The sequence below is a fragment of the Onychomys torridus genome, chromosome 4, assembly GCF_903995425.1.
Source record: "Onychomys torridus chromosome 4, mOncTor1.1, whole genome shotgun sequence".
Classification (NCBI taxonomy): domain Eukaryota; kingdom Metazoa; phylum Chordata; class Mammalia; order Rodentia; family Cricetidae; genus Onychomys; species Onychomys torridus.
The window spans coordinates 141,874,894-141,894,235 of record NC_050446.1 but is presented as its reverse complement, the minus strand read 5'-3'; the positions used below and the strand labels follow the sequence as shown (position 1 = coordinate 141,894,235).

At 49.3% G+C, this 19,342-nt stretch overlaps 1 protein-coding gene across 3 annotated transcripts; it reads right to left on the bottom strand.

Moving 5' to 3' along the window:
• Positions 1 to 1,432: 1,432 nt before the first annotated feature.
• On the bottom strand, positions 1,433 to 12,819 carry Dusp15 (dual specificity phosphatase 15). Of its 3 annotated transcripts, none has more exons than XM_036185191.1 (7): positions 12,508 to 12,819; positions 11,840 to 11,873; positions 10,197 to 10,279; positions 7,252 to 7,301; positions 6,345 to 6,419; positions 4,860 to 5,031; positions 1,433 to 3,978 (listed from the first exon to the last, which is right to left on the bottom strand). In XM_036185191.1, exons 1-7 carry the CDS (start codon positions 12,526 to 12,528, stop codon positions 3,706 to 3,708), a joined length of 708 nt encoding a protein of 235 aa, XP_036041084.1. In that variant the 5' UTR covers positions 12,529 to 12,819; the 3' UTR covers positions 1,433 to 3,705. The 3 variants fall into 3 exon arrangements, with proteins under 3 accessions (XP_036041084.1, XP_036041082.1, XP_036041085.1); XM_036185189.1 differs by lacking the exon at positions 12,508 to 12,819 and adding an exon at positions 10,378 to 10,530 and having other exon boundaries at positions 11,840 to 11,861; XM_036185192.1 differs by lacking the exon at positions 11,840 to 11,873 and having other exon boundaries at positions 12,508 to 12,564.
• Between the last annotated feature and the right edge of the window lie 6,523 nt (positions 12,820 to 19,342).

Sequence of the window (19,342 nt, the reverse complement as noted above, 5' to 3'; positions counted from 1 at the left end):
ACTAGCCAGTGCCCCTTCATTAACTCCTCCTTCCCAGCTCCTCCAGTCCTGATCTCATCCAGCTTCTCTCCCTTCTGCTTGCAAGTGTTGGTTTAGGGGTCACAAATACATTTGAATCAGGGAAATGTGCAGATAGGGAATCCTTGGGTGGGGAGAGAAGAGAGAGAGGCGGACCGTGATTGTCCTTGAAGGTCAAACTTTACCCACAACAAGTGCTGGGACAGCAAGAGGGTTGAAGTGAAGGGTTTGTGTGTGTGTGTGTGTGTGTGTGTGTGTGTCACACACCCCCTGGTGCGTGGTGAGGCAGGGGCCACCAGGATGCCTCCAGAACACTCTTCTCAGAAAAGCAGTATGTAAAGAAGGGGCAGGCAGATCTCTGTGAGTTCGAGGTCAGTCTGGTCTACAGAGTGAGATCCAGGAAAGGTGCAAAGCTACACAGAGAAACCTTGTCTCGAAAAATCAATCAATCAATCAATCAATAGATTTAAAAAAATGAGATCGACCACCATTCAACACTCATTGGATGGCAACTGCATGCCAGGCTCTGAGCTCAAGGTCGTCACTCTCAGGGAGATCACCATGTGGCAGGAGGAGATGACAGGCTCCGTTCTAGGATCATGGGGGAAGCAGAGGGATGACTTGGGAGAAGCAGTGAGTTAGAGCTTAGTGAGTTAAATCAATGGATGCCCCAGGGAAAGCTGTGTCCAGGAAGAGATGGCTAAGGAGAGGAGTGACCAGGATGGTGAGGACGGAAGCAATATAGGCAGAGGGAACGTCGTGTGGGAGGCTCTAATTGTGAGGTGAGAGGAAGCATTTAGAAACTGAAAGAAAGTTGGAGAGGAGAGGGAGGCCAGAGATAGGGCCTGGGAGGGGTACTTCCTGTGGCCTCTGTGGCCAGGGTGAGGAGGGGACTACAGCACCTGGACATCGAGAAGCCACAGATGACTCCGAAGAGAGGCAGGTTACGACCATCTCATCACTGGGAAGGATGCTAGCCAGCTTCCCACTCTCATTCCCATGTAGGCACTCCATGGATTGCCTCTGCTTCCCCTCACATTTGGAATTGCCTACCAAGTGGCTGCTCGTTCTTCTGCTGGCCTGGCTGCATCGGGGCCTTTAATAGATTATACTTATTTGAGAAGATCTGTGGCACCACCAGGAATAGCTAGGATCCGAAGCTCTGTGTCTGTGACCCCTTGCCACATCCTGAGAACTACATCTAGAATTTACAGCTTCCTGGTGGGATCCAAGATCCATTGAAGTTGTGTATGGGAACATTTTCACATTGATATATTTTTTGAGGGGGTTGGTATCTTTTGGAAGGGAGGAGGTTGAAACAGGGTCTCATGATTTAGCCCAGGTGGGTTTTGAATAAAAATCCTTCTGCCTCTGCCTCCTGAATGTTGGATTGTAGATATGCAACCATCACACCTAGTTCTAGAACTTTTTTTTATTATCAAGAAATATTTGCAATATGAAAGATGGTTGAGTAGTTCAGGCTGCCCCAACCCTTGTTGTATATGTGGTGGAACTGAGGCTTTGAAAGAAAGAAAAAATTGTAGTGCAGTGGCTAGTCCAGCATGGACAGAGGTGGGGAGTGAATCCCCCCTTCACAAGCACCTGTGGGAGGTTGTTCTTCTCCTTCTCTTGGTCCTACATGCCAGCAGCTGTCCCACAATCCACTTCAGACTCAGACCTGTGAGCTCTAGAGGGGCACAAAGCATTTCACGTGATTAACATGATCATTAGTTGTCCCTTTATATTGGTGAGAGGTTGGTTCCAGGACCCCCACTGGATGCCAAAATGCATGGCAAATCCCTTAAACCAAGTGGTGGACTATTTACACCTATATACTTTAACTCTCTCTAAATACTTAGAATGCTTAATCTGAAGCAAATGCTAGGAGGCTGTTAGATTGTTTAGGGAAAAAAGTCTGTAGGTGTTTAGTATAGGTGGGATAGTTTTCCCAGCTATACTCCAACTGAAGCTGGAGTTTTAGAAGCCAACCCGAGGTGTCCTGTCCATCCAAGCAGCCTCCTATGTGTCAGAGGAGCCCTTCACATTTCTAGATCACAAAGGGTAAATAATGAAGAGAGCAGGGTCTGCAGCCAGGCTGCCCAAGTTCACATCCTAGCACCATCTCTTGCTCGTGACCTGGGGCACCAGCCTCCGTTTTCCCCTCTGATAAATGGGGTACCTATAAGGGAGGGTGGAATGAGGGTCAGCTGAGCCGCAGTGTTTAGGACAGTTGAGAGCCCTGCACTGCTGAGGCAATGTGGAGAGGTGATACTCCAGTCAAGGAGCCTCTGGAAGGGTCTGGAACACTATACCAAAGGTCTTGGTTTTATCTGTGGATCGGGACCACCTTTTTGCTTTTAAGAGGGACAGAAGGGCTAGAAAACAGGTGGACTGTGGCGCCACCGGTCAATTAGGAGGATGCAGGCTCCCTGTCCCCTGGGGAGCCCAGCCACCTTTCTCTTCACACGGTCCTAACTCAAGGTCTTTCCACGTAACTGCTCCCAGTCGCCCCTCCCGCCTCCGGTCAGATGGCACGATGGTCCACTCCCTTACCCCTTCTTATGGTATCTTCCACTAGAATGGCAGCCATGTACAGACAAGGGTTTGCTCACTGCTGTAGCCCCAGGGCCCAGCACAGTACCTGGCACTCTGTATGCCAACGAACACTTTGAGTGGATGAGGAATTGGGGGCTGGTGTTGGTCGTTCACCATTCCTTCAGCTTAGTGCTGGGGGCTGCGCCTCCCCATCAGCCATGAAGCCACGAGAGTCTGCTGAGTGCTAACGACTTCAGCTCCCTCAGGTACTCAGCTCCCGTGACACCCCTTCCTCTGCCCATCCACAGGGTTACTTACTGTTTTATTGGATGTCCTGCCACCCCCTGCACCCCAGTTGGTGCTGGGTCTCCCCCTTCAGGAACCTCCACACCAGGAGTTACTTCCTCCCTACTGTCAGAACCGGGAATGACCTGCTCTAGCTGTGTGTGCTTGGGCCAGCTGACTGACCTCTCTGAGCCTGGGGGTTCTCCCTGAGTATAAAGCCATCTCAGACAGTAAAAGACGGGAACGCCACCAACTGGAGCACCCTGGCCAGTTATTTGTGTATGGGGAGGCGGGGGGGGGGGCTGGATAAGAGGAAGGGGCCTCAGAGAGGTGATGGGCCCAAAGAAAAGGGGCTCAGGGACGGTGTCAGAAGTTCAGGGCTCAGGGAGAGATGGGGATTGGGGGTGTGTGTGTCACAGAGAGGCATGGTTTTGGAATTCAGCTCTGCAGACTGATGGGGAATGGCGCTCTCCCGGGTCCCTGGAAGCTGCTTCCGCCCTGCCTCCTGCAGGACGCAGAACCCAGGCTCTGCGGAATGACCAGAGGCACCTGGTCAGGCAGCATCTGCGTCATTTAATCTCTTCCAGGCCGGTCCGCCCCACCCGGCTCTCCCTCCTTCTCCCCCACTGTCGGGGTGGAGGTCCAGGACCCCTCCCCCGGGCCCAAGGACTAAGGCACCAGGTGGCTTGAAGCAGGCCGGCGGACCGGAGACTCAGAGGGGACACCGAGGACGGACTCAGACAAGCGTGGTGGGTACTGGGCATGGGCGAGGCTCTCACGGGCTCTGGGTGCATCGCGGGCGCGGGAAGCCCCGGCCGCCCGCGAAGGGCTGTGGCGTGAGGACGGGCGGAGCGGCGGGCACGGCGCTCACTTGCCGCCCTTGCGCGACAGGCACCGCGGGAGGCACGAGAAAGTCTGCTTGACCCGCGCCAGCAGCGGCAGCGGCCGGTGGGCGTCCCGCGGCGATCGCGGGACCAGGCGCTGCAGGGGCCCCTCGGAAGCCGCCGAGGACGCTGTGGCCGACGCGCCGGAGGTCGCCGAACCCTGGCGACAGCGCCTGCAGAGAGGCAGCAGCGTGCGCAACTCCTCCTCGTCGTGGAACGGGCTCTCCCCGAAGCGCTCCTCCAGCTGCCGGCGAAGCTGGGGCGGGGAGGGGGAGCGGAGCGCAGGTCCAGCCGCCACCAGTGTGCCACCTTCACCCTCGCCCCCTCCCCACACCTGGCTCTTCTAAGCCTCCCCTGTCTTCATTCTAAGACTTTCCAACACTCAACGGCGGCGGCGGGGGGGGGGGGGGGGCGCCCACCTCACCTAAACCCCACTTACCCTTGACACTCCGTCTTCCAGACTTGCCCTTTGCAAACCGCATTAAACCACCTCCCTTGAGCCTCTTGTCCCCTTTTGTGCACTCAAAGACACCACATATCCGGGGTTTCTTCCTTGTCTGCTCCTGGCCTGGGCCAGTCCTGGAGTCCCTTCTGCCACCTTCTGAGAACCTTCCAGCTACTCCGTTCCTTTCTCTCTCTCACTCCTAGTTGGCTGCGTGGCCTCAAGCTGATATTTCCACGTGCTGTGCCCCCAGAAGTGCTAAGAGAAGGACTCCTGGGGCCTCAGAAAGACCCTGGGTGGAATAGCAAGCACTCGGACCCCAAGTGGACGAACTCTGGACTACCTTGTGTTGGGGACACCTGTGTTGGCCCCAGTCTGGTCTATAAACATCTGAACTCTCAGTTAAAAAGACAAACAAAACAAAACCTGAAAACCCAGGCCAGGTGTGGTGACCTGTGGTGCAATCCCAGTGTTTGGGAGTCTGAGGCAGGAGGATTGTGAGTTTGAGAGCGAAGGGGGCAGGGGAGGCATAGATAGGGTGGATCCCCTCCAATGGGTGCTAAGATAAAGGATGCTTCCCAGCCCCGCTCAGCCCCAGCCCCGCACAGCCCCAGCCCCGCACAGCCACAGCTCAGCACAGCCACAGCCCCGCTCAGCCCCAGCCCTGCACAGCCACAGCCCCGCACAGCCCCTACCTTCTGGGAGTTTCCCCAGCCAAACTCCTCAAGCTGCTGCCTAAAGCCTGGGTTTGGATTAGCAATAGGCCTGGTGGCCTTGATGGCTTCAAGTACTTCCCGCCAGCCTAGTCCAGTCACCGTCATCACATAGGCAATCACAATGGTGGTACTTCGAGATATACCTGCAAAACTGGGTCCCGGACAACCCCAGGCTTCAGGAAAGTCTCACTTCCTTCCATATGCCCTCCCTGCCAGGTCCCTTGCCTCACTGGAGCCTCCCCATGAGTTCCAACCATGGGGAGCCTGCCTGGATTTGCCTACCTAGCTCTAAGATTTGGCTTGTGACATTTCCCTTCCCTTTGACCAGTACTCTGTCCCCTACTCCAAGAGATTTGCTGAAACGTCATTCATTCATTCAACCCCCCCCCCCATCATGTTGTTGTTCAGGCACTGGGGTGCTAAGGAATAAAACTCATGGTCTCTGTTGCCCTGGAGCTTACTTACACTATAGTTTGGAGAAACAGCCACTAACCAAAGCAGCAATTTCAGATACTGAAGCAATTCAGGTACTTGAAGACTAGATGAGTCTGGGGCTTGAAGAGCCACACAAATAGAGGTTTCTTGAGTGGGGGGTAGGAGAGGTGTGGGGAGGAGGCTTCCTAGGAAGTGACATCAAGCCGAGTCTTGAAAGAGGGCTAGACAAGAATGTTATGGGGCTACGGCAATGGGTGAATTGTGTAGTGCTTGTTCAGTGTGTTCGAGGCTTAGTTCAATTGCCCACAAGATAAAACAAAACAAAGTACTCTAAATAGTGTATACAACAATCATGAGGTAGAAGGTGGGCTGTGGATTTGAAGATGGAGAGGTTAGGTTAGCTGAATATGGGGAGAGCTAGGTCCTTTTTTCTTCTCTCTCTCTCTCTCTCTCTCTCTCTCTCTTCCTGAGACAGGGTTTTTTTTTTTTGTTTGTTTGTTTTTTTTTTTTTTTGTGTGTGTGTGTAGCCCTTGATGTCCTGGAACTCACTCTGTAGACCAGGCTGGCCTTGAACTCATAGAGATCTACCTGTCTCTGCCTCCTAGGTGCTGGGATTAAAGGAGTGCACCCCCACCATCAGCTGGAGAGCTAAGTCTTAAGAGGGCTAGTCCCTCGGCCCCTGCCAGAACCCTTGGAGAAATGCCATGGGTCAGGGACGCTGGAGAAGACTCCTAGCCATGCACTCCTGCCTCAAAGTGAAGAGAGGCGAGGGGCTAGAACTCATGGATTACCTATGTGACCCCACCCAGCTCCCTCAAGAGCCCTGTCAGCATGGCATTCATCCCTCCACTTTACAGATAAAGAAACCGAGTCTCAGAAAAACACAGCTGCTGGGCTACAGCCCAGGAGTGATGAACCTCTGAGTGGACTGTCCCGATGAGTGATGGACTGTCAGTACCGTGACAGTCTAGAGGGAACTTGCCCCACAGGATAGGCATGCATGTGGGGAGGCAGCTCTTCAGAACTCACCAGTGTACAAGGCAGTTACCCCCGTTGAGGCGGCAACCGTGGATAAAGTTGACACATTCTTTGAAGTGCTTTTTGCTAGAGAAGAAAGCAACAGGAACTGGGGTGGGGGCAGGTCTCTCAGGAGCTTCCTCCTCCTCACTACAGACAGCACGAGACAGAGAACCCTAGGTTTTCAGTGCACTCAGCATGTACAGTGAATCGGGATGCCGCTCAGGAAGGAGGCAGCAGAGCAGGCAGGGAGAGAGGCTGGCCCCACCAGCTAACTAAGTATAAGGAACAAGCTTCCACCATGGGCCGTGTTCTGGCCTTTCAAGGACATAGCTGTGGGGAGCACAAGGCGCCATTTCTCTAGGGTCTGCAGCTGGAGGATCTGGAACAATAGTTAGCAGTGGACTGGGAGAAGAGCCCCAAAGGGACAGGCTTCAGCCTGAGTCCATCCCAAGCTTGAGGTATCGGTGCTAGTAAACCAAATAAAACCCTCACTTTCCAGAGTCCATGCAATGACCAGGTCCAGTCCCACATCCTCAACTCAGGTCACCTCATCTTTGCAAACATTGACTCATCACATCCTGCCATTATGTAGCTGCAGCTCAGAGAGGACAAGTGATTTTGCCAAGGTCACACAGCAGTAAATGGCAAAGCCTGGCTATGAACCAGGTGTCTTAACAGCAAGCCAGGATGCAGGTCAAGTGTGACCCTCACATCTGCTGTGTACCTTGTCCCAGAGACAGGACACTTTCTTTGAGTCATAGGGGTGGAGGTTGAGGCTCTGGAGAGAGGTTAGTAAGGACATGCTGCAAGGACTCTGGGTACCCTGTGACAGCTTTCTGGCCTGAATACTCTATGCCCTCACCCCTACCCCAGAAGCAGTTCTCTGTCAGCTGTTGGCCCATCCAGGGGAACTTACATGTGTACCTCAGGAGTATCAGCCACTGAGATTCGAAGATATGTGATACCCTGCAGGGATGAAACATATGCTCAGATGGTAGGGCCTTGCCTGCACCTCTCCCCCAGCCTGAGCTGCCAAGGCCAGTGTGAACCCGGCCCCTTCCTGCCCCTTTCTAGGCCACCATTGTTTTCCTGCCCACAAAGAGTAGATACTCTCTGTATGGACCTGCCAGCTCTATCTATGAAGATGGTGTCCTCACCCACAGGTGACATGGACATGAGGACTTGGAAGCTGGGAAGGTGTTTCTTCAAGGACTCTCCTCCATTCAGGGATTGCAAAGTTACACAGTGAAAAGGAGCTCATTTGCCTTGAAGAATACGAACCATGAAAAGAACAGTCAGGCATAGTGACCACACACTCAGTTATCCTAGCACTCAGGAGGCTGACGCCAGCCTGGGCTGGCACAGCAAACCCTGTCTCAAAAGACAAACAAACAACACACACATACACAAACACATACACATACACACTACCACCACCACCACCACCATCCACCAGCATCAGCAGACAATAACATCAATAACAGCTTCATGAACTGCTCTGATAGGCTTTGCTTCCTGCTGAAGCTTCACACGAGGGTATTAAGGATATTTCTGTCCAAGTTCCAAAGGCTTCACTGCCATTTCTCAAAGATTTCCCTCAATACTTTGTTACTTCTCACAGCCCTTTTCAGGTGCCTGCTCTGCTACTGTGACTCTTCAAGGACACAGGACCTGTCCTCTTGTGTCCATGGAAATTTGTCCCATCTCTTTCTAACACATCCAAGGTCATGGAATCCCACTTTGTTTGCAAGTTCTGCAGTTTCACTTTGCAGTGTGGTTGGCTGTGGCTCAGCCTAGGAGCATCAAACCTGCCTGCCCAATTCCCTGCTGGGAGGGACAGCTGCTGGTGAGGTGTTGGGGCAGGGCTCTTTTCCTAAGCACTCATTTCTTTAATAAACACATTAATAACTTGGAAAGCCTGCCCATGCAATCTGTTCAGACTACATACTCCAGTGCTCTAGAATGAGGCTGCCCTAGAATGCAAAATAAGATTGCACTAGCCTGGAAATTTCTTTCTTTCTTTTTTTTTTTTTTTTCCGAGATAGGGTTTCTCTGTGTAGCTTTGCGCCTTTCCTGGAACTCACTTGGTAGCCCAGGCTGGCCTCGAACTCACAGAGATCTGCCTGGCTCTGCCTCCTGAGTGCTGGGACTAAAGGCGTGCGCCACCACTGCCTGGCTGGAAATTTCTTCATAGACAAGGAAAGTCACAGATCATTGTCAGCCATCCTTGGAGACCATTAAATTTGATAGGTGACCAACCAAACAAGTCCAAGGCCCCAAGAGGGTGAAAGATCCTGCCCAAGGTCATCCTAGCAAATGTGTGGTGGATTCTGTAATTTTTTTAAACTTAAAAGATTTATTTTATGTGTACAAGTGTTCTGCTTGCATGTATGTATATGTAGTATTTATGTGCCCAGTGCCCATCAGATCTCTCTGGAACTGGAGTTTACAGTGTGAGCTGCCATGTGGGTGCTGGCAACCAAGCCTGGGTCTTTTACAAGAACGAGTGCTTTTAACCACTGAGCCATCTCTCCAGGCCCTCTAGAGATCTCCAGATCCTTTTTTTTTTTTTTTTTTTTTTTTTTTTAAATCTGAGATCTCCAGAGCCTTTTCAATCTACCATTCCTTCTCTGTAATAGTAAAAGACACAGACTCTAGACAAGGGGCTTGTGTGTGTGTGTGTGTGTGTGTGTCTATGAATACATATATGTATGTATGGGGGTGACTATATACATTTGTGTGTATGCATGCCGAGGTCAGGTGTTTTGCTCTGTTACACTCTACCTTATCCCCCTGTCCCTACAGAGACAGGTTCTCTCACAGAAGCTGGAGATGTTTTTCAGCTGGGCTGGCAGCCAGCTGGTCCCAGAGATTCCCCTATCTTCACCCCCTCTACCTCCAATGCCAGAGTTATAGGCACGTATGGGCATGCCTGGCTTTTACATGGGTGCTGGGGATCTGCAGAAAGTCCTCTTAGACACCAAGCCATCTCCCTAGCCTGAGATAAGAGTATTACCAAAATTTTCTTTTTCAAGGTATACTTTGTTGAGCATCTATTTGTGGCTCGAAGAAACCCAGTGAAGTAGTACTATTGTAACATTTCCATTTAATAGACAAGTGACTGGGGCTCAGCTTGTCTTGTGCACAAGGTCACAAAGAGAATAAACGGTCTCCTGATTCCAGCACCAGTTATCTGAGTTTCTTACTTTTTTCCTTTGGGCCCTAACACCCTCCCTCATCTCTTCCTTAGGATTCCATGAGAGCACAACCGATCATCCAATGAGACTGTGTCTTACAGCATGCAGAAACATCTTCCACATCTGGCAGACCCTCTGCACCCTTACAACAGCCCTCTGGGGCAGTCGGGATCAAAGGCCCCAAGGAGCTGATGTCATGGCTCAAGGTTGCACAGTAAGACACAGAACCCGGGATCTTCTGTTTGGAATGATCCAGACACTGGCAATTGGAAGGATGCCCAGGTAGGTGCAAAAAGGATTAATATGAGACCTGCATTAAGATCTTAATATTAAGGATTCATATGAGATTTATAGGGTCAGATAGCCTATGTTCAGATCCTAGTTGGCCAGCTTCTTCACTGTATGACCTTACATGAGTTCATTTATCTCTGTGGCCTCAGTCGCCAAACAGGGATGATAAAACAGTCCATTGAGGCTGGATGAGTCAGCTGGGAGCAAGAAGGCAGTCCAAGGACTGTGGCTCAAGAACAGAGCATTTGCTTAGCATGTTAGATACCCTGGGCTCCATTTCCAGTACTAGAAAGTAAGGTTGGGGTGGGGAGCAATCCTGGACCTACAGCTTTCCCTCCCCACCTCTCAGCCTGGAATGGAGAGCTTGGAGTACCTGTATTAGAGGTTGGGGTGATTCATGTATAGAGATGATGTGTGTAATCTTATTCCGGCCCAACTGATCCGGGTCTTTGGCATCTGAAAGAAACAGGATGCTTGAGCTAAATTGGCAGTGTGACTAATTTATTCCTAATGACCAAATGCAGAGAAAGCCAATGCCCAGCTTGCCTCCTCACCTCTCCCTTCCAGCTTGGCCCACCCTCTGCTGGCTTGCCCATTCCTTCTGCGCCTTGGGGCACCCATCAAAGACAGGCCTGTGCTGTTCTTCCCATCCCAGACACTTAGCTCCCTAGCTCATCCTTGGACTCAGCAATTCTACTTCTAGGAATCTGTGGACAGAGCGGTTAACATGGAAAGCTGCACACGGAGGCGGAAGTTCTCCGCAGTGCTATTTATTGCAGAAGCAGCTAAATGTTTGAAACAATCTAATGTCCACCCCAAAGAGACAGAACGAAAAATAATACAACTGTACTTTGGACTCCTGTGCAACAATTAAAATGATCCCTATGAGGATGTCCCCAATATATATTTTAAGTGGGACACATCATTCCTGAACAGCATGCAGAATGAGGCTCCATTTGTTTTAAATATTACATATGTATCTACAATATATGACAAAATACTCAGGACTACGCCCCTTAGGACCGTCAGTGGTCACCTCTGAGGAGTGAGATGTACTGGCATGCACCGTTTATAACCATGATGAATGACACTTAGTCCTTCTTATAGCCATACACCTATTCCTCATTCAACACATGTTCCCCATATGCCTGCTATGTGCCAGCTTTGGCTGGGCACCAAGTCTGGGGTCAACTTCATGGCTCTTGTCCTTGTGGAACTAACACACGGCTAAGCTGAATCCTCTCAGAAATCAATGCAGTAGGAGCTGCTGAGGAGGCTCCTAGAGAGGAAGGAGCAAGGCCTTGGGGTGGGTCACCTGAGTCTTCTCTGTGACTTTTCCACCTTGGGTCCCCAGGCCTTGAGCCGGCCGGTCTCAGCACATTCTCCACCACAAAGTCAAAGATCTGTCTATGTTCAGGTCTGGCTCCCTACCACCAGTCTAGGGGGCCTGTGAAGGCAGGGATGGGGAGGGCACTGCCCCTCCCCCATGGGAGGTTGTGGAAGGGATAGAGGAGAGAAAAAAGCAGAAACCTGCAGGCTCGCCACCCCCTGGCTTGAGGCCGCCTGGTGGTTCCACTCAGGATTCTGCTTATAGGATCCGGTCCAGCTCCTCTTCAGAGGAGGCTGTGGGAGAAGAATCTCCAGCTTCCCCCTGAGGGAAGCCATACCCCCAGGCAGACCTCAACGAAAACCTTATGGAAGAGCCCTTGGGGGCTGGTGGGCTTTGGAGTGAGGAAGAGGGCAAGGCTCAGATCCTGAGCCCTTTGTACAGGCCTTGGGGGAAGGCTGAATTGAGAGCCTACATCAGTGATCCCCCCAGCCTGGGGACTGCCTACCCTTGAACCCCCTAACAATCCAGCTCCGTGGAGTCCTTTCTCCTCCCAGCCTGGCGTCCTTGCCTCCCCCACACCCCATTCTTGAGAGCGTCTAAGTTGTGTGGGCCTGACTGTGAATAGCGGACACAGGCCTGGGACAGGCAGCGTGCCATGGCCTTGGGACAGAGTGGAAAGTGCTCACCAATGAAGTTTCCAAGGTAGAGTCCAGGAAGTACCTGGAGGAAGGACAGCAGGGGTCAGGGGTCAGGCTGCACCCCTTCCCACCCGTGGTAGCTGGGCCCGCAGCTCTTCTCTATTGGTGATGGGACCTCAGGAAGCCATCTCCCTGATACATCTGGGTGCTGCATGAGGGGTCTGGGGCTCTGGCAAGGATGCAAGAACACGCAATCAAATTAACCACAGGAGGGGCAAGGGACCTCAGCCTGGGGACAGGAGGAAGAGGAGGGATGCGATGGGTAGAAAGTCCCAGGGAGAGATCAGGAAGGGGCCCCGAGTGGGCCCCGAAGGGAGGGGACTGAGGCAGGCCCAGGCGGAAGGCCATGCGGAGCAGAGCCGGAAGGATAGAGAGAGACACCAGAGTCCAGGAATCTCAGACCCTCACAGCCACAGGGAGGCAGAGAGAAAAAGGCGCTCCCGGAGACGCCAGCGAAAGGCACAGCCGGAGTCAAGAGTCACGCAGAGGACAGACAGGCACGGGCAGAGACCGAGAAAGGCAGATGCAGTCTCCGAGGGCAGCCTGACAGAGATGTGGCATACATCTCGGAGCGGAGCGGGAGCAGAAGGTCAGCGACCTGTCCAGGTCCCGGCCGCTGGGCGGGGACAGTCAGGCGTGGCGGGGGTTCCCCCTACCTTGGTCATGCCATTCCCCATGATCCAGAGGCCGGGTGGCCGGGCGCACCCCCAGCTCGGCGCCTGGAAAGCGCTGGGTTTACAGCTGCCCGGCTGGCCCAGGCCCAGAGCCTGCAGCCTGACGGCGATCTAGGGGCCCTGCGTTCGCGGCCCTGCCCTGCCCTGTCCAGCTGCCGCTGCCACCGCCCGCCGACCCCCGGCCCCGGAGGAAAGTGATGGAGCCGCCGCCGCCGCCGCCGCCGCCGCCACCGCCGCAGGCTCCTCCTACCCCCTCGGTCATGTGGGATCCCCCTCCCCCGTGGGTCGTGGCGGGGGGCCGGACAAAGCCCCAGTGTGCGGGGCCCACGGCCCGCGGGACAACGGCAGCTTGTTGCGGCCGCGTGGGACGCCACCTCCGGAGGTGGGGGCGGGGCGCTCCCCCCACCCTGGCACCGTCAGGCGCGGCAATGGGGGGGATGAGGTGGGGAGCCCCCAACGGGGCCCAGACACTCAGTTTGCGGCTGTGCCTGCACCTGCCCGCGGCTGGGGGCAAAGCAGCCAGCCAGTCCGGCCTGGGTTTCTTTAGTATGGAGGCTGGACTCACTGCTAAGGGCTCTGCTGTTCGGTTTTTGTTGGGGACAAGAAATCAGAAAAAAAAATTTTTCTTCCGTTATCTTCCCCAGCCCATGCAGTCATCCTAGCAGCCACCCTTCCTCTCTCCCACTCATCCCAACATTTGCATCTACTCACCCGTTCTATCCATCTACCCATCCATTCACCTTCCATCCATCCATCGTCTATCTGCCCTCCCTTCCATCCATTTATGCGTCTGTCCACCCATTCACTCATCTCTCATCTTCTCTCTCTCTCCCTCCCATCCATCCTCTCTTCATCCATCCATCCATCATTCACCCATCAGTCCACTTGTCTCTCAACCTTCCTCTCTCCTATCCACCCTTCCACATTCTCTGGCCCCCAGGACATGGGGCCACGTGGGTAATCTACTAGGACCGGACATAACTGCCATTAGAGGCGTGAAGACACGGGGGGGGGGGGGGGGGGGGGGGGGGGGGGTAAACGTGGAGGAGAGGAAAAGGTAGGCTCCAGTCAGTCTTATCCTGGCTCAGAAAACGGCAACAAGATGTCCACAGTTCAAGCCTGTGCTCACACTTGACTGGTTGAATAATCTGAGAAAGCCCCCTGCGACACTCTCTGTCTGCATAAGCACGTTAAAATAAATGAGTCTAGGCGCTTCCTATGAGAACTGAACAAAAACAGCTGAGCCTGCTTTGTTCCTGTGGCCATCATCCCTATCCTTCTAAGGGACTACAGGGGAGTGTCCACACAGGCAGCTACAGAGAGTCTGTTTCAAGTATAATTGGAGAAAAAGAAACCCATTCTTTTAGGTTTCTCCCTTCCTTGAGTTCACAGCATGTTGTAGAATATTGAGATGTGTTACATTTGTTTATGCTGTGGAACTTTTGTTTCATGATGCAAAGATGTGTTGCATTCTTTTATGTTGCATTTGTTTAACTCTGTGAAGCTGTGTTACTTTGTCTAAAACACCTGATGGTCTAATAAAGAGCTGAATGGCCAATAGCAAAGCAGGAGAAAGGATTGGTGGGGCTGGCAGGCAGAGAGAATATACAGAGGAGAAATCTGAGAGAAAAAGAAAAAGAGCAAGAGAACAAGGAAGGAGAGGAAGACGCTAGGGGCCAGCCACCCAGCCACCCAGCAAGCCATGGAGTAAGAAGTAAAGAAAGGTAAACAGAGAAAAAATAGAGAAAACCAGAGGCAAAAGGTAGATGGGATAATTGAAGAAAAGCTGGCTAGAAACAAGCCAAACTAAGGGCAGGCATTTATAATTAGGAATAAGCCTCTGTGAGTGATTTTTTGGGAGCTGGATGACAGGCCTCCCAAAAGAGCAAAAGCAAACAACAACAGTGTATATGGGATGTCTGTCTCAGCCTTCTCTGTTTTCATAAAACCCAAATTATTCAACAAATATTTAGTGAAGGGACACAGTCATGGGCTAAGATGAAGGCAGTTCTTAACTTCCTTAGCTGGCAGTCTAGAACTCAGTTTCCTAAGCTGTGGGTTTGGCCCAAACTGAATGTGTGATGGTTGTGAAAATTTTGGCAACAGTAAAAGGTTTCTAAATATGTAATAGTTAAAAATTCAAAATTAAGCACATAGTGAGTCTGGGGTGTTTCAGACAGCAGTCACCTGTGTTGCACCATGTCCCATCACTGAAGCCTTGCTTTTGAATCTGCGACACGCACACTCTGCTCTGAGTATGCTGTCAGGCACACGCCACCCATGAACTCTATCTGAAACACCTCAGGCCAGATTTGAGACTTTGGTATGTTATGAACTGTAGTGTTTTTACTGTACAAACTACTTTTAATTATGGGGGGGGAGACCCAATGTTTTCCTACCATCATTCTTCAGCATGTGTCAAACAAAAATATCTTCGGTTATGTTATGTTGAAATGTTTTTTTTTTTTTAATGCTGATCAAGTTGCTGAATTCAATTTCTTAAAAATTATTACATGAATTTTGGGTTGGGATTAGGACAGACTTTTCAACAACTTCTGACATTTGTGCTACATATTTATACAAAGTGGCATTCTCAGCATTGATGATTATAAAATTAAAGTATCAACCCTGGAAAATGTCCTATCGTATCAAATATTTAGCCAAGATTTAGTTCTTTATGCAGAAATTAAACAAGTACATCATCTCATTAGAACACATACTTGTTAGAGGCCTTTATATAATAAATTATATGTAGATTAAAAATTATTTCAAAATAAATCCTTTTATGATTTATTATCATTAAATGTTTGATTTGTGTGCCTACTTTATACACTTGTATGCCCAGAGGTTATTTCTTAGGGGAAAAGGGCTGGATACAGCTGGTAATAATGTTTGTCTAGCATGCACGAACCCTGGAGTTTGAACCCCAGTATTCTTGTAACCTCCTACAATCCAGCACTTGCGAGGCAGTGGTTGGCAGGGTCAGAATAGCAAGTTTGAGGCCAGCCTGTGTTACAAGAAACCTTGTCTCAGAAACAAAGAAACAAAGAAACCCGAACCAAAAAGGGCGGCAACCTTGGAGCTAGACCTGGCTTAGCTACTTCAAGAGTGGAGAAGAGCAGAAAGGAGCAGTCAGGGTCCCTGCATAAGGAACCCTCCTGGCACAATTAGCCTTAACATTGCTTTCTGCTCCGTGGAACAGAAATTCAAAGGAAACTTTAACCATGGGCCCATGACAGCTGGTTTAAAGGTTTAAGTCCTTCACTGGGTCCCCCACTGACCCTCCTCTTGGGGAAGTCATCAAGGAGGCCACTTCAGCCATGCAGGTGGGAGATGAAGACCACTTGGGATGAGGCAGACAGAGAAGCTGCAAAGGGGAGCCACTCACTGTGAGTGGATATCTAAGGGTCTGGCTGACAGGATATGCCGACAGAGGTGGAGAGGGGAGGAAGGGACTCCTAGGTTCCCTGACTTGAAAAATCATTATCTCTGCCACAAAAAGGAAAACATCAATAATTCAACATGTGGTTATTGGATGTCAAGTTATAGGTGGAAAGTTACACCAAAGATATGCTGATGTTGACTTGAGTCTCCCAGAAGGTCTAGCCCCTGACGTCGCAAAGAAAGGCTGGTAAGAGGAGTGTGGAGGTGGCGCTTGTGATTACAGCACCTGGAAGATAGATTCAGGAGAATCGGGAGTTCAGATCCAGCCTTGGCTACCTTGTAAACTTGAGCTAGCCTGGACTATATGAAATCTTGTCTCAAATGTACACATTGTGGGGGTGGGGAGACAAGGCCCCATATCAGAGCCCTAGGTGGGAGAGCCAGTGTTCTCCAGTTATCTCATCTATAAAGGGGCAGCCCCAGTAGCCCTTTGTGTCCCTGCTTGGTGCTTAGAGGGAATGATCAAATCACATGTACAAGAGACCTCTGCTGTGGTGAAGGCCCTGAGGAGGAAAAATAAAAAGGAAGTCATTAGACATCACACATTTAATAGCTATAAACTGTTTGCAAGTGAGAGCCATTGAAAAGCTCAGCTTTCTTAAAGGAATCATGAAGTGACTATTTTACAAAAATTCTGCTAAAACATGTCTCCCTGGAAACCAATCCATGGCTCACCATGATAAGCAAAATGATGGCTCTCCAAGATATGTACATGATACTTGCTGTCAACTCTGAGCATCTTGTGTTATACAGGAAGGGGGCAGGGTAAGGCTGGAGGTAGGTTAATTAATTAATCTCATTAATTAACTCATTAGTCAACGGGTTTGAGGTATATTGATGCTGGCACGTCCAGTGAAATCCCCAGTGGAGTGTTCTCACAGGTCATGGGGAGGCAGGGCAATAGGGTTAAAGGATATAATGACAGAAGCAGAGAGCACACGGGGCTCTGGTTTTGAAGGTGGAGGGGAGCTGTGGTGAGGGAACAGTATTTCTGAGCTATTTTTCCTATCAAGGTGCCAATAGACCATCTACCTGTAGGACAGCAAGCTTCCTTGAAAAGATTCAAAACACACTTAAAATATAGCCAATGTCTTTGGGAGTGTATAGCTGATCGTGGAAGTTGGCTAAAGGGGAAGAGAGAATCTTTACTTCAGTAAGAGTCGGGAGGGACCCAGGTGTGTCACTAACCAACTCCTTTCCTCAGGGTGGAGGCTGCTTGTCTCACAAACAGGAGATCTCAAGAGTTGCTGGTAAAAATTTTAAGGCAACAGAATTACTTTTTTTTTTTTTTTATAGCTCCCAGAAAGAACTCAGCCATGTGGACACTTAAATTCATCCAGTGAGACCCATTTCAGGCTTCTTCCCAGAACTTTAAGACAACACATTCATGAGATTTTAAGTCACCAAGTTTGCGGGAATTACAAGTGGCAATCAGAAACTCTCTATTGCCTTTAGGAGAAACCATCCTATAGGCAGATTTTTTTTTTCCCAATCCCAGCCACCAGTCCCAAATAACCAACACAGAAGCTTAATACAAATTATAAATGCTCAGCCGATAGCTCATGCCTGTTACTAGCTAACCCTTACATTTAAATTAACCCATATTTCTTATCTATGCTTTGCCATGTGGCTCATGGCTTGTTACCTCATTTTCTACATGTCCTGCTTCCTTGGTGGCTGGCTGGCATCCCCCTGACTCCACCCTTCTTCTTCCCATCATTCTCCTAGTTTGGTTGTCCCACCTATAATCCCTGCTTGGCTATTGACCAATTCAGGTTTTTTATTAAACCAATCTGAATGATGAATCTTCAGACACTGTAAAGGAATATTCCACAGCATTTCTCCCTTTTCCTCTAAATAAAAAAGGAAGGTTTTAACTTTAACACAGTAAGATTATATACAACAAAAACAGTTATTAAGTAAGAATTACAGTTACAACATCTAGTCCATTTGTATTTGATAAATTTAGAGAAAATACTCTATTTGTCTTGTCTTTGTGATTCTAAAGTTTTGTACCTAATTTACCTTTTATCACGACTAAGGAAAACTTTAACCATGACTAACTAGTCTTCAACTCCATCAAAGACCCCAGAAGGGTGAAATGTTACCTAATGACAGGGACAGTTGGCTTCCTGCACAGTCACCCTAGGTTCTTCTATCATGTTAGAGCATCCAACTTTGGCCCACAGGCCTAGTGTATCTGACAGACATTTCTGAGAAGCAGGGAATTTTGAAGGACTGTCCTACCTTATCTTGGCAAAGTTTGTCAGTCACCTCTTTTGCATCCTGTTGGTCCTGTTTAGACAATAACCATCAGCAATTGAGGCAAAAGCAGTTTCTTTGTCCACATGGCTAGCTTTTGTCATAAAGAAAGCAAACTCCATATAGAGTTTTTTGATGCCCATCATCTTCTCTGAAGTAGATTGGTGCTGCCAGGAGCAGATATGTCTCACTGTCATGAACCTTAGGTTATTAAACATATTAAATGCCATACTCTATAGGTATTTGAAGTATTGAAGACCACCTATCTATCTAAATATATCTATTCATGACATTGAAAATATATCTAACATGACTATAAATTTAACTATTATAGAGGACTATTAATCTGTATTTTTTACAATTTTAATTAAGTTTTATAAACACAACAATCCAAACAAGAGTAGGAACATACATATAGTATAACAAAATTAACTTTAAATTTGTATCAATATAAAAAATTCCATACCAATGTGAAATATTTACAACTAGTAATTGCTTTTTTTGGTTTAAAACTAGATTCAATAATCTACCCTTTTATTTGTTCTATTATTTCTATATCCCCCTGTTTCTTTTCAGAAAGAGATTTTTGAATCTAGTCTTCTTTGTTTAGCTTTTTTCCCTTATCATTACCAATAACAACTTGTAACCAACCCCCCTTAAATGATAACAAACATCCATAATCAATATTTTGGGAATGTGGATGATATTTTCTCTAGACTGCTTTCTGTTGTCTGAGGATGCTAGTAATCTTTGAGGGAATCTTGAGAAAATCAGTTTAATTGTTAGGTCTTGGCTGGAATATTTTGTGAGGCTGGATCATCTCAGTCAGCAGCCTTGAAGCTGTTCTGGATGCTGGATCACCTGAGCCATCCGTCTCCATCAGTGTCTGGTCCCTCAATCTGAAAATTCATAAACTTTTAAAGGCAACATGTATATCTGCATTAATATAATCATAGACTGTGCATTGTACACAAGTCAGCCAAAGATGATTTTTTGTTAAGCATTTGAGCAGGTAAAGTATACATCACGTGTCTTGTAGTTCTTCTAGTTTTATTCCTTTATATTTATAGTCAGGATTTCAGGGAGTCTTCCTCGATTAAACCCCATTTTC

Excerpts from the sequence above, each read along its gene's own strand:
- Dusp15 (XM_036185189.1), bottom strand. The coding sequence starts at position 10,444 with ATGGGTGCCCCAAGGCGCAGAAGGAATGGGCAAGCCAGCAGAGGGTGG. Across the intron at positions 10,280-10,377 it reads GGCCAAGCTGGAAGGGAGAG|ATGCCAAAGACCCGGATCAG; the intron begins GTGAGGAGGCAA and ends TGTTTCTTTCAG. Across the intron at positions 6,420-7,251 it reads GATACTCCTGAGGTACACAT|CAAAAAGCACTTCAAAGAAT; the intron begins GTAAGTTCCCCT and ends TTTCTTCTCTAG.